The sequence below is a fragment of the Pristis pectinata genome, chromosome 9 (genome assembly GCF_009764475.1).
Source record: "Pristis pectinata isolate sPriPec2 chromosome 9, sPriPec2.1.pri, whole genome shotgun sequence".
Lineage (NCBI taxonomy): Eukaryota > Metazoa > Chordata > Chondrichthyes > Rhinopristiformes > Pristidae > Pristis > Pristis pectinata.
Genome location: NC_067413.1, coordinates 51,691,001 through 51,705,074, shown reverse-complemented (window position 1 = coordinate 51,705,074; position 14,074 = coordinate 51,691,001). Strand labels below are relative to the sequence as shown.

Below are 14,074 nucleotides of genomic sequence, written 5' to 3'. Positions count from 1 at the left end.
TCTTTATTCTTAAAGGTATAATAATTTCCCATTTTAGTGATAATCTAAGTATTGTTACTTATTGGATGTTTATCTAGCTGCTTTTTATAAACACCATTAAGTAATATTCATTTCCTCTGTCTTGTTTTCCCACAATTTCTCCAGGGCAAAAATTTAATTTTTACCTTTTATACCTTTCTTCAGTGTTAAGTGTCCACTAATAGTGCTGTGACACAGCCGCCTAGTTTTGAATTGTCATTGAGCTCACTGTTTAGTCAGTTTTTGCTCCCTTTCTCTGAAAGATGTTAGTTCATAAAGGGATAAATGGGAATCCTCACTGATTTCTCTTTTCCTCCCACACCAAGCTACCTCCAGCTCTCTCTGCCAGCATAACAAATACATAATTTCTAAGACTCTTCCGTGAGTCGGAGTAATTGAGTCAGGTGATCAAGCTAAGGACCTTGGCTGTGTTGCTAAGCGTCATAACTGCTGTTCCATAAACCATTGAAAGGCAGCATGTATTTAAGTTTGACATTTTTAAAAATCCTTAGTGGTAGCCCTCCAGGATAGGACTTTCTGATATTGGCATCGTTCCTTTCATTCAGGTATTATCTCTTGCATTTTCAATACTTATATACACCATGACCAGCTTTTTACCATTGCTTATATTTTAAATGTTGTGGATTTTATTACATGCAAGACTTATGTGCACAGAGCAATGCAAGCTCAACACAATGGATCAGGTCAGTTTTTCAGTCCTGCTACATCTAGCCATGAATGGTAATCCAAATGTTTTTTAAAAAATGCATATGCTGGAAAATTGAAATAAAGGCAGCATGTTGTAAGTACTCAGCAGGTCAAGCAGCATCTGTGGCGAGAGAAACAGAACTAACAGCTCAGGTTGATGACCTTTCATTAGAACTGAGAACAGTTAAAAATCAAGCATGTTTTATGTTGCAGAGAAACTGGAGGGATGGTGAGAACAAAGGGAATGTTGGGACATGGTAGAGATCAAATGACATTAGTGGTGATGATACTGGCTGACAGAGGGTGGTAGAGGCTTGTTAATCACAGGTGAAGTTTTTGAAGGCGACATGAATAGAAGATGAATACAAACAGAGGAGGGAGAAAGGAAAAGTTTTAAAAAAAACAAAATGCTGGCACGACAGACGAGAAGCAAAATGCTCCAATCTGAAATATTTTTGAAACATTCTCACTTTTTTTTAAAGTATGTAGCAAATCGGGCAGCAGGTGTGGAGAGAGAAAATCAAAGTTAATAGAGGTTTGTGACATTCCCTCTTTATTTTAGTTGTGAATGGTGGGCCATTAAATAACTGATTTTGGCTGTCTTTCATTTTATTAGTATAAGCAGGCCTACTAGATGTGTCTCAAAGCCTTACTATTAGCAACATATAACTCTGATAAAGTAGCATAATCTGATTCTAATTGCCAGATGAAATACATTTGGTCTCCCCCCATCAGAGAGATTTCCTTTGTTCTATCCATCCCTGCCCCATCTCTTCTGCTACTGAAAACTAACTTGTTTTCTCCCTTTTCCAGTTCTTAAAAAAAAGTGTCTCAACCTGAGACATTCACTCTTTCTCTTTCCACTGATCTGCCTAACTTGCAGTATGTTTAAGCATTTTCTGCTTTTATTTCGGATTTTCCATATCTGCAGGTTTTTCTTATATGCACTATTTCATCACATTCCTGATGTGAGTTGTAGATGACTGAAAGGCTTTGGAGAGTTGATGTGAATGAATTGCTACAGAAAACCCGGTTCCTGACTGGCTCCTGTAACCATACTAGGCATGCAGCAGTTTAAATGTTTCAGTTTATTATTGATCAAGTGTATTGTTCATGGTGTATGATCTGATGAACATAATGCAACTGAATGTCAAGGAAAGATGATTTTTGTCTGGTACTTAGTGCAAAAATTGCTTGTCATATTAGTCCAATCACAAAAGCTATTTAGATCTTGCTACATGCAGACAGAGGATTTGTGAATTGAACTGAACATTGTTGAATCATTATTGAACATCCCCACATAAAGAGTCATACAGCATGGAAACAGACCCTTCAGTCCAACTTGGTCCATGCTGACCAAGATTCCCATCTAAGCTAGTCCCATTTGCCTGTGTTTGGCCCATATCCCTTTACGCATGAATCTGTCCAAGTACCTTTGTAAAATGTTAATGTACCTGCTTCAACCACCTCATTCATTCCATATACTGAGCACTTTCTGGGCGGTAAAAGTTGCCCCTCAGATTCCTATTAAATGTCTCCTCTTTCACCCTAAACCTATGCCCTCAAGTTCTTGATTTCCCCAACCCTGGGAAAAAGATTGTGTGCATTCACCCTATCTATGGCAACAGAAGGTCAACTTCTGACCTTGTATTGACCTCCATAAACAATCTCTCTTTATGTTGGTATCCCTCCAGCTGGTGGTGAAAGTTTTCCCCTTGACTTGCATCAGGTTAACTTTCTTTTGAGGTCCTTGATGTCACACTCAAAATAAATAAATAAATAAATTCCTTGCTGTCAGTGGCTATCATTCTCACCTTGCCTCTGAATTTCTGCTCTTTGGTCCATGATTGGAAGAGGGTCACAATGTCTGAACGCAAGTGATTTCAACAAAAGCCAAACTAAGCATTGGTCAACAGATTATTGGTAAGTGCTGCTGGATAGTCTTGCCGATGATACCTTCATCAGAACTGAAAATAGTCAGGGTGGTAATTAGTCAAATTAGATTTATCCAGCTTTTTGTGGCTAGGAACTACTTGGACAGGTTTCCACATTGTTTGTTCATTGCCAGTGTTCTGGCTTCACTAAAACAGCTTGGGTAGAGGTGCAGTTTGTTCTGGAGCATTTCTTTACTATTAGCAGGAGTGTTGCCAGGGTCAATGACCTTTGTAGTTTCCAGTGGTTTCAGATGTTACATGGAGTGAATCAAATTGGAAGATTGATTCCTGTTAAGGTGGGAAACTCAGGAGGTGGTCAAGGTGCTTGTATGTCTGGCTTGGCTCCTTTGGAAACAGTTTAGTCTTGTATTGTTTGTTGAACTCCGTTATCATTATGGATGGGATGGAACCACTTTCTTCCATCAGTTATTTAATTGTCCATCAGCTTTCAAGGCATGGAGATGAGACTGCAGATGCTGGCATCTGGAACAACAAACAATCTGCTGGAATAACTTGGTGGGTCGAGCAGTATCTGTGGGAGGAAGGGAATTGTCAACATTTTGGGTCAAAACCCTGCATCAAGACATGATGGACAGGACAGAGCTTTGATCTCACCAGGTCATTGTGGGATTGCTTTGCAATGTCTATTGGGTGCTCGTTCCACAGTTTAGCAAGTTAAACTGTGAAAGGAGCACACAATAGACATTGCAATAGACATTGCATTAAGCTGAGTTATAGCTTACCACATTTGGCATCTCATTTTTATATGTGCCTGATTCTGCTCATTGTATGCACCTTATTGGACCAGTTTTGGTCACTTGGATGGCTGGTATTGAAGCTCTAAATATGATAGCATTCACTGCATCTACAATGCTAATGTTCAGTGAAGAGAGAATTCTAACAATCCAGAGCTCAAAGTGCGCAGTGCTCACCCTCTCAGATTTAGTGCAAACACTTCTGAGTTCAGAGAATGCATAGCATTCATGCGCACAAGTTCAGCTGTGATGAATGTTTGCACTCCTGAAACCATACAGTGCACACTGTTCACACTTCTGAGCTCATTGGATGGACACAGTTCACATTTCCAGGTTCAAAGAATGCATGGTGTTGGATAATGTCACAGGTTAACAGAGAAGTACAGTCAGTCCTGGAATTGTTCCATTCCTGAGAACTGTCCATAGCCAGAAACACCTGATTAATATAGTAATCCATATTGTATTACTCTACATACACTTGCTATAATTCTTTCTTTTCATTGAATAATCACCCTAACACTGCCCTTTGGTATTGGTATTGGTTTATTGTTGTCACTTGTACCGTGGTACAATGAAAAGCTTGTCTTACAAACCAATTGTACAGGTCAATTCATTACACAGTGCAGTTACATTGAATTAGTACACAATGCATTGATGTAGTACAGGTAAAAACAGTAACAGTACAGAGTGAAGTGTCACAGCTACAGAGAAAGTGCAGTGCAATAAGGTGCAAGGTCACAACAAGGTAGATCGCGAGGTCATAGTCCATCTCATTGTATAAAGGAACCGTTCAATAGTCTTATCACAGTGGGTAGAAGCTGTCCTTAAGTCTGGTGGTACATGCCCTCAGGCTCCTGTATCTTCTACCCGATGGAAGAGGAGAGAAGAGAGAATGTCCTGGGTGGGTGGGGTCTTTGATTATGCTGGCTGCTTCACCAAGACAACAATAAGTAAAGACAAAGTCCAAGGAGGGGAGGCTGGTGTCTGTGATGCACTGGGCTGTGTCCACAACTCTGCAGTTTCTTCTATACTGTATTCAGTCATTAATGAATATCATGAAACATTTTATCATTATTACTAGCTTAAAAAATTCCTTAAATATGTATGGATATATTTGCATAAAGTTGGATTTCCGTAAGTCAGTTCAATTGTTACCTAGTCTGAGCCCCTGTAAAACCTATGCTGCCATTCATCAGTCCATCAGACTAAAAACTCTGGAATGAGCTGCAGTGACTGATAGTGCATAGTATGTAAGTTAAAGATTGTTAACAGGTTTGCATGTAGAATGAAGTCACATTTGGCATTAAAAAGTTTACAGTAACAGGATTATGATTTGCTCACTTTGTACTGTCCAATAATTTTATTTTGTTTATTTACAGAAGGTAGCTATCAGTAGAATGGCCAGGATTTGTTACCCATGCCTAATTCTCCTTGATAAGTTGGTGATGAGCTGCTTTTCTGCTTTCTACTATAGTCCTTAGGGTGAAGGTCCACTGTGCCATTGAGAGTTTTCCAGGATTTTGACCCAGTGACAATGAAGGAGCAGTGATATATTTCCAAACATATTACTTCATGGAGAGCCTATACAGTTCCCATGCACCTTCTGCTCTTCCCTTTCTTGATTTTCAAGGTCATGTGTTTGGGAGGTTATGTCAAATTTGGAAATAACTTCATTAATTTTGAAGATCTACACTGGTGGATCAGCAGTGGAGAGGGTCAGCAGCTTTAAATTCCTGAAGGTTAACATATCAGATGACCTGTCCTGGTCTCAGAACCTAGATGAAATCACAAGGAAGGCGCACCAACGTCTTTACTGTCTCAGAAGGTTAAGGAGGTTTGTCATGTCACCTAACACTCTAACGAACTTCTACAGATGTACTGTTGCAAGTATCCTGACTGGTTGCATCACAGTCTGGTATGGTAATTCAAACATGCAGAGACAAGAAGCTGCAGGGAGTAGTGGACTCAGCCCAGTACATCATGGGCACATCCCTCCCCACCATTGTTGTATCTATTTAGGTACTGCTTCAAGAAGCAACATCTATCATCAAAGATCCCCACCATCTGGGCTATGCCATCTTCTTGCAGCTACCATTGGGCAGAAGGCACAGAAGCCTGAAGTTCCACACTACCGGGTTCAAGAACAGCTACTTCCCTTCAACTATTTGGTTCTTGAACCAACTTGCACAATCCTAATCACTACCTCAGTATAGCAATACTATGACCACTTTGCACGACAATGGACTTTTTCTTGTTTTAATTGTGTTCTTTCTTGTAAAAATTGTGTATAATTTGTTTGTTTTTCTTGTGAATGTTGTGTATCTCATGCTATGTGCCTGTGATGCTGCTGTAAGTAAGGTTTTCATTGCACCTGTGCATTTGACAATAAACTCAACTTTGACTTTGAGATGATACAAATTAAGCCACAGTATGCCAGTGGCATGGAGTGTGAATGTTTAGGGTAGAGAATAGGATGGCAAGTAAGTGGGGGCTTTGTTTTGGTTGGGGTTGAGTTTCTTGAGTGTTGTTGGAGATGCACCTATCCAGACAAGTAGAGGTTACCCATCACATTATGGTGGAAAGGCTTTCTGGAATTAGGAGGTGAATCACACTACAGGGTAAGCATTCTCTGACTCGATCACTGTGTCCACAGGCCTGAGACATCAAATGGTAACTGTTGAATTTGAATTCCATTAACAATACGGAATTCCAAGAAAACAAAAACTAGTCTCAGTAACAACAACCTCAGACCAATTACATTTTTCTAAAACACCATCTGGTTCACTTTAATTTTTCTTCCATTTTTACTATGGTTTCCCCTCTTCTGTAGTTGACAAAAATGCTGTGTGTCATCTTTTTTTCTGGACCTCTCCTCTCAACCCCTCTCTTCCTTGCCATAGCAACAATAGGATTCCCCTGGCTCTCACCTTCTAGCTCACCAGCCTCAGCATTCAACAAATCATCCTTCACATTTTCCACTGCCTTCAAAATATTCCACCACCAGATGCAGCTTCAGCATTCTTTTGCAACTAGCTCTTCTTGCTCCACCAACCCAGGTTCCTCCTCAATGACACTTTCCCATGCATCCTTCAGAGATACAACACCTGATCTTTTACCTCATCCCTTCCATCATTCAGGGGCACAAAAAAAATTTCTTTGGGTGAAGCAACAATTTGTGTGCATTTCTTCCAAGCTAGTGCATTGTATTTGGTACTCACAACGTGAATCAGAATCAACATGGAACATGGGTTCTATATTGGAGAACTCAAACAAATTTGGTGAGCACTTTGTCCCACTCTGACTTCTCTGACATACTGTTCCAATGAAGCCCAATGCAAGCTTAAGGCATAGTACCTCATCTTCTGTCTGGCATGTTGAAGTAATCAAGACTCAATATCCAATTCAATAATTGCTTTTCCTGTTTACATCAGAACTGGTCAGTCCACCTGTAATTTTAACTCCATTTTTCTTCCTCTACATATGATCTCCTTTTTGGTTCTAAATTTCATCAACAGCTCTGACTTCAATTTCACGGCTAATGTCGTGGTTACCCGCAATAAATAGATGACCAGGAGAAGCAGAAGATTACTCAAGAATTAAATCTTTATTTGCAAACAAAAGTTGTGACAGCCAGTCAGATACCAGACACCCTCTGACTACTGCCCTCTGACTGCCCCCGAGCAAAGCTCAAGGGCCTTTTTTTATACTGTAGCGGGTGGCACTAGTCGATGGGTTGCAGAACAAGAAGTGGTTTATTTTCCCGCCTTGCACGGGCCTTTTAAAAGAGACTGTTCCCACCCACCAAAAACAGAAATGACATATACGCTACGTCATAAAACCTTTCCCGCGCGCGGGTTCTCCCTGTTGCTCAGGGAAGACGAAGGCCCAATGCCATCTTGGGCCTTGCTGCTCCGCTGATGCGCGACCCGACCGCCAAGCCGGTTCGCTTGCTCGGACGGTGAGTCGCTACAATAACTTTTTTCTTAGCTCAATTACATTGTTACAATCCATCATGTCCTCTCTTATCTTCACAGTTTCATCCTTTACCATTTGCCTCCTTTCACAGTTGTCTCCTGGCTCACAACCATTTGTCTTTTGCCACAGTCATTTCCTGACTCAATCGCAGGGTGCCCCAATTATTTATGAGCATTGGGAGTACTGGTACTAGGCTACAGAACTATCAGTTATAAAACAATACTAGGCTTATTCGCTACAAGGCTAAGTTATAAAACATTACAATGTGCCCCTATAACCTATGAGTTCTGAGACTTGCTGGCATCTGGCTTATCAGTTATAAAAAAACTATCAGCTTCAGAACTGTTACAAAATCATTAGTCGCACTAGCCCTAACGACCATTAGTTACACAACAGATCAACAGTGTCTTCCTAGGAATGGGATAACCATCTGTTTAATGAGCTGCACTAAATCAAAAGTGTCTCCCTAGGAATGGGCTATTTCTTTAATTAGCTCTATGTTTCCCGCACTAAGAGTTTCCCGCGCTCAAGCTGAAGAAGGAGGACGCCCACCAGCAGAGCAGACTATGAATAAAAAAAGTATAGCCTCTACTTTCTATATATTCTATACTAACACATGGCTTTAACTAACCTCGTTAATCCATTCACTGACGGCTCTGTAAATGTTGGAATCACCCGGCAACCCTGACCTCATGCTGGCAGAAATAGTCCCCTCATCCCATCCTGCTCCCGAAAAATCCCACCCTCACCTTCCCTAAACTTCAGACTAACTGTTGTCTCACTTCTGCGAAAGGGTCTGCCACCTGCACCATTAACTCTGTTCCTGTGTCCACAGGCCGTTAGCTGAACTGCTGGCTAGTGCCAACATTTTTGCTTTCTCCCTTCTTGCGTGGGTGAGGCAGACGCAGTCCTATCACGGGCGGCGGTTAAAATTGCAGCCAAAGGGAGGAGGAGTCGGCAGTTTCATCTTCGGTCTTTCCTGATCGGTGTGGGAGATGGAACCAACGTTGAGCGACCACAACTGCATTCTAATTCGAGGAGGGAAAGTGGTGAACGAGGACTGCTCGGAGCTTGCCGACGTCTACATTGAAGATGGGCTCATCCAGGGCGTGGGGCTCGACCTGCCGCTGCCGGCAGGGGCGAGAGTCATCGATGCCTCCGGCAAACTTGTCCTGCCCGGGGGCATCGACACCCACACTCACATGCAGTTCCCGTTCATGGGCTTCCAAGCTGTCGATGACTTTTATCATGGAACTAAGGTATAAACTCGAGAAGACAAGAAAGTTTTATTGTACTTTTGTCTTTCGTGGCTTTTTTTTTGGGGGGGGGATAATTCAAGTTAGAATTGTCATGCTGGGGGAAAAGATCTTTTCCGCAGCTTTTAATTTTAAAGACTTTTAAGAGAAATTGCGTCCAAAATTAGTTTGATGCGCCGTGGGTTAATCTGCCGTCTCAGTTTGTGGCAAATATATTTGTATACTCACAAACACATGTTTTATTTCTAAAAATAGAAGTAATCTTGTGCAGCTTCATTGGTTTAGATGAAGGTAAAAAAAAATAGTGTGTGATTAGTTACCTATGAATAACTGAATCACTGAAAATGACATTATTCTAAAACCAGTTAATGGTTACATTGATGTATATAGTAGTCAGAACCTTTAACTCTTTAAAAGCTGGTATCATTGTGCCAATCATGATCCAGTTACTTGAGAAACATGACTTTTCTGATCAGAGGTCATGGGCCAGAAATGCTGCCTCTTTTTGTTTGGGAGAAGTTTCCTAACGTCCCAAGTATTGCCAAGGTTTTCTGTTTGGGGAACGTCCTCAAATTACTTCCAATCAGTTTTATATCTTCACATCTGTGGTCCTAATCATATGACTTTCCTCTTCCTATACCTATATTTTTCCATGTTTCCTTAAAGCACACGAGGCCATTTTGCCCATCAAGTCTATGCTGGCTAACAAAGCAATCCCATTCTTCCTCTAATTTTGCACCCCATTCCCAACAAGCCTTGCTTTGACTGCTCACCTAAAAAAACAAAGGGCAATTTGCAATAGCCAATTAACCTACTAACCTGTATGTCTTTGGGATGTGGGATGAAACCCACACAGTCACAAGGAGAACATGCAAACAGCATCAGACGTTTATTTCCTAATGAAAAGTATTGACCTAACCTCTTTGTAACTGTTGACTTGACCTCTGTACAATCATTAATCTTGCATGTACCACATAGCCTCACAACCCCTTATTTTTCCCCTGCTTTCTGCCTTAAATATCTGCTTGTTCTGAACTGAATCTCACTGGAAGCATTGATTTTTGTCATCACTTTTTTTCCTAATTCTAAATCATTTTATCTCTATTCTAACAAAATAAGTTACAATTTTTAAAATTTATTTTGGTAAGTTTCCCATGTAGTGCTGATTTTAATCCTGAGTAAATTGAAGGAAGCTTGGATCTCATTGTTCTGAGTGTGAGGTGATGCATTTTGGAAAGTCAAACCAGAGTAGGACTTTGAATGGTAGGGTACTGGGGAGTGTAATGGAGCAGAGGGACCTGGGAGTACAAGTGCATAGTTTGTTGAAAGCAGTGTCACAGGTAGACAGGGTGGTGAAAAAGGCATTTAGCATGCTGGCCTTCATCAGTCAGGGCATTGAGTACAGGAGTTGAGACATTATGTTGTAGTGCATATTACATGTGCTGTGTATACATTGAGTGAGGCAAGCCTGTGCTCCTCCCCCTCCCCCAACCTTCTTGTTCTGGATTCTGCCCTCTTCCTTTCCAGTCCTGATGAAGGGTCTCGACCCAAAACATTGACTGTTTATTTCTCTCCATAGATGCTGCCTGACCTGTTGAGTTCCTCCAGCATTTTGTGCGTGTTGTTCCAAGTTCCAGCATTCAGGATTTCAAGATTTAATTAAGAATTATCAGATTGTCATCTTTAAGTATCTCTTCTTTGGACAGGATGCAACTTAATAAATCTGTTGTACTTACAACCAAAATACCTGCACATATGATGGTTTGTTGTGGTCAGGAACAAGTTTTTTTAAAAATAGCTTAATTAAATCTTGAAAGTAAAACAAAACTATAAATTGGTGAGCATTGCAGCACTGTGTGCAGGAAATTTGACATTCAGAATATGTGAATGATACCAATCATTGTGTAACCCTTGTTTGTGGTATTCCCAGCAGAAACTTGACCTTCTATTTCTGATGAAGTAACTACTTGAGCAACCAGAGGAAAGCAGATGTTTATTCATAGCCCAATACCCTGTCATTTTTTTTTACATTGTTTTGGACTTCGAATCATTGAGAAATGCAGCATGGAAACAGGCCCTTTGGCTAACTGAGTCTGCACCAACCATCAACCGCCCACTTGCACTAATACTACCCTGACACATTTTATTCCTTCCACATGCCCATCAGCTACCCTGCCGCCACCCCCACCCCCTAAATCTACCACTTATCTACGCACTTAGGCAATTTACAATGGCCTACTGCCCCAGACACACAAACGGAACACTGAGATGAAACTTGCGCGGTCATAGGGAGAAGGTGCAAAACGCCACACAGTACCAGATGTTGGGACTGAACTTGGTATCTAGAGCTGTGAGGCAGTGACTCTACCAGCTGCACCACTCTGCTGCCTGCTAGGCTGGAGTTTAAAGGCTGGATGGCAACAGGATGGGAGTCCTGTTTGTTGCTGTGACATTGGATCAGGTTCACTTTTATTTCTCCAGTTATTATTTCTTTACCCTGTGGGTGTACTGCACGAATCAGAGCTACATGAAAAACATTGCAGATCAGGCAGGTACATCTAGGAACTCTTGGAGGAGAAGAGGAGCTTGTATCCTCAGAACCTAAGAAAACAAAGAAAACCTCCAGTTCTTTGAGGATCAGTTTCTATTTGGAAATGACTCTTCAAGGTGTGGCAGCCAATGCAACATTACATGGTGGCAAGCCTAAACATGGTCCTGCCAGGACCCCAGGTTTTGACTTTGTAAATGTGCAGGTCTCACTTGAGGAGTGCATGATGTGGATTTTACAGTCCTTGATAAAATAGGCCCTGAAGGATGTGTTTTTTCCATTATATGAGTACTCATTGTTGCACTAATCCCTCCACAATATTTCAGCTCTATGTTCCGGAAGTCAGTTTTGCACAGATTTGCACCAACAAAATAATATTAACAGGAACCTGCCTTTGTAAGGTGTGTAGGAAGTACAAATGTCTACATTACAACCAGGCTTGTACTTATTCCACACTATGTTCCCTATCATCTCACTGTGTTAATCTGTACCTCTCTGTGGAATAGCAGCTGATAATAACGGCCAACAAAGCCATTTGTCATCAACACATTCTCACATGCATTGCAGCTTGGGCTGCCAACGGTATTATATTGAATGGGACTATCCTTAGTTCAAAGGGGAAAACTGTAATACAGTGCAAAATTGATATTGGATTTCCTGACCCAGGCAACTGATATACGAAGGTTGATTACCAGGCTAGGAAGGACAGAATTGCCCAGCAGAGAACTGTGTCAGTATCGCACTGATTGCAAAAATCAATAAAAACTTACCTCGACTCTGAGCAATGCTCTCATTGGGGATCTCCTAGGGAATCTCAATGGTGAGGGACCATTTTCCCTGAATCCCAAGTTACCTACAAGTGGAAATATCTTCAAACTTCATAAAGTTCTAATTGAAATGATCTCAACTGCAGTTTTCTCTTTAAAAAGTAGATCTATCAGAAAGTGGTCCAGCCTGTTCCAGACCAGTGGAAATACTCTGATCTAAAAAAACCTTTCTAATTTTAAAGAACTTTACTAGGTCACCCTTCAGTTTTTTTGTTTGCAAGAGAAAAGGGAACCAGCCTGATCATCATTTCTGATCTGGTAAAAGCTTGCAGTTCTTGTGTCATCCTTGTAATTATTTCCCCATGATTCTATGTTCTTCATGCAACTGTTCTTCTATCTTATTTCCTCCTCCTCCTCCTCCTCCCTCTTCCTTCTCTTGTCTTTTTTCCTCACCCCTTCTCTCTCCTCCTTCCCTTCTCCCATTTCTGTTCCCCCTTCCCAGAACAGCGAGGTTTAACATAACATCTACTTTTCAATGTTGCCCTTCTAGAGATAAACAATAGTGCTTACTTTATTTTCAGATTTAGGGGCTTATTGCCTGCACCTTTATCTTCTGCAGCCTTTTGTACCAATCACATTGGTGTCATCTGAAGTTTTTTTTAACTGGCTTGCTATCCACTTTACTACCTGTTCCTGATTCCATATTCTCTATCCTTGCTATGAGACTTTAATGTGATGTGTTGTTAAAGTTATTTTGAAACTCCCATCTACGTTACATCTTCTACAATAAGTGTATTTTCTGTTTCTGCTACTGAAAATAATTCTCTTAAGTTTGGTCAATCACAGCCTTTAGTTTTGAAACCTCTGCTGACAATAGTATATTCTCAGTCTTTGAAAGCTTTTCTATTGTATCTTTGAGTAAGGATTTGATAATATTTTAGTTGTAAAGCTAACTAGGGCAAATCCTCTAAGCTTCCTCAATAGCTACTTTTGAACATAGGATTGCTGCCAATCCTCTGGTGGTATTTCCTTTTCTAATGACTATTTTATTTTATGCCTGGCTGCTTTTGTATGTGTGAATGCAATCCACCCAAAAGATTTTCTCTTCCAGGAAGTTTGATTGTAATCCCCCTCCTTGCGCTAGGTAAACCACTACATCCCTGGAATCTGAGTGTATCATTCCATTCCCCTTTAAAGTTTGACTAGTGAGTGATAGGCCTGAGCTGAACTTTTGAGGTGAAGATCAATTCTCCAAAAATATTGGCAACAAAGTTGGTGGATGGATTGATTGTCATCTTCCAAAATTCCCAAGGTTCCAGAAAAGTTCCAGCGGACTGGAAAGCAGTGGCTTCATTGGTACTCACAGAGGAATCAGCTGGAAAATGAGAGGTATGAAGACAAAAGAGACAGCTGATGCTGGAATCTAGAACTAAAGGTGGGGTGAGACAGAGGCTGGTAGCTGATAAATGGAACAAGATGTGGAGGGGGTTATGGGCAGATGGAACCAGATTGGGGAGGAATAGGAAAGATGAAGTTGCTTTTGTCTAACTGGGCTCAACAATGTAATATTTCATATTTTACAGGCTGCTGTGGCAGGAGGTACCACTATGATATTGGACTTTGTGATCCCTAACAAAGGTGCCTCTTTATTGGAAGCTTACGACAGATGGAGAAGCTGGGCAGATCCCAAAGTCTGTTGTGATTACTCATTCCATGTGGCTGTAACTTGGTGGAATGCAAAGGTACAGTGAAAATATTGAATAACACATTAAGTACAAATTAACAAATTTGTTTCAGTGAAAATAAAGTTCATAAAATTCTAATGGCTATCATGATATGGGTTAACATTGAGGGATTTTTGAAACAGGTCTCAAAAGCCAATTTGAGATGGTTTCTGTAGGAATCATCTTGCATAGATGGCGCAGGGATTGAATATACAGTGGTTGGTGGGATGCCAATCAAGCCAGTAATGGATGTTATTGTTGGAGTTGCACTCATTCAGAGAAGTGGAGAATTTTCCATCACACACTTGGGTTTATAGATGATGGGAAGGCTTTGAGTCAAGGGTGTGTCACACACCGCAGAATATTCTGTTCTCTTGTAGCTACAGCAT

The 14,074-nt window shown here is 40.9% G+C and overlaps 1 protein-coding gene across 2 annotated transcripts in view; it reads left to right on the top strand.

Annotated features, from left to right (window-relative positions):
- Positions 1 to 8,273: 8,273 nt before the first annotated feature.
- dpys (dihydropyrimidinase) overlaps positions 8,274 to 14,074 on the top strand; it is a 54,547-nt gene continuing 48,746 nt past the window's right edge. Inside the window, exons 1-2 of one of the 2 annotated variants that reach the window (XM_052023982.1) lie at positions 8,274 to 8,649; positions 13,545 to 13,703. In XM_052023982.1, coding sequence (XP_051879942.1) covers positions 8,386 to 8,649; positions 13,545 to 13,703 — 423 coding nt within the window. In that variant the 5' untranslated portion in view covers positions 8,274 to 8,385. The remainder of the gene's footprint in view (positions 8,650 to 13,544; positions 13,704 to 14,074) is intronic. The other variant, XM_052023981.1, reaches the window with a different exon arrangement.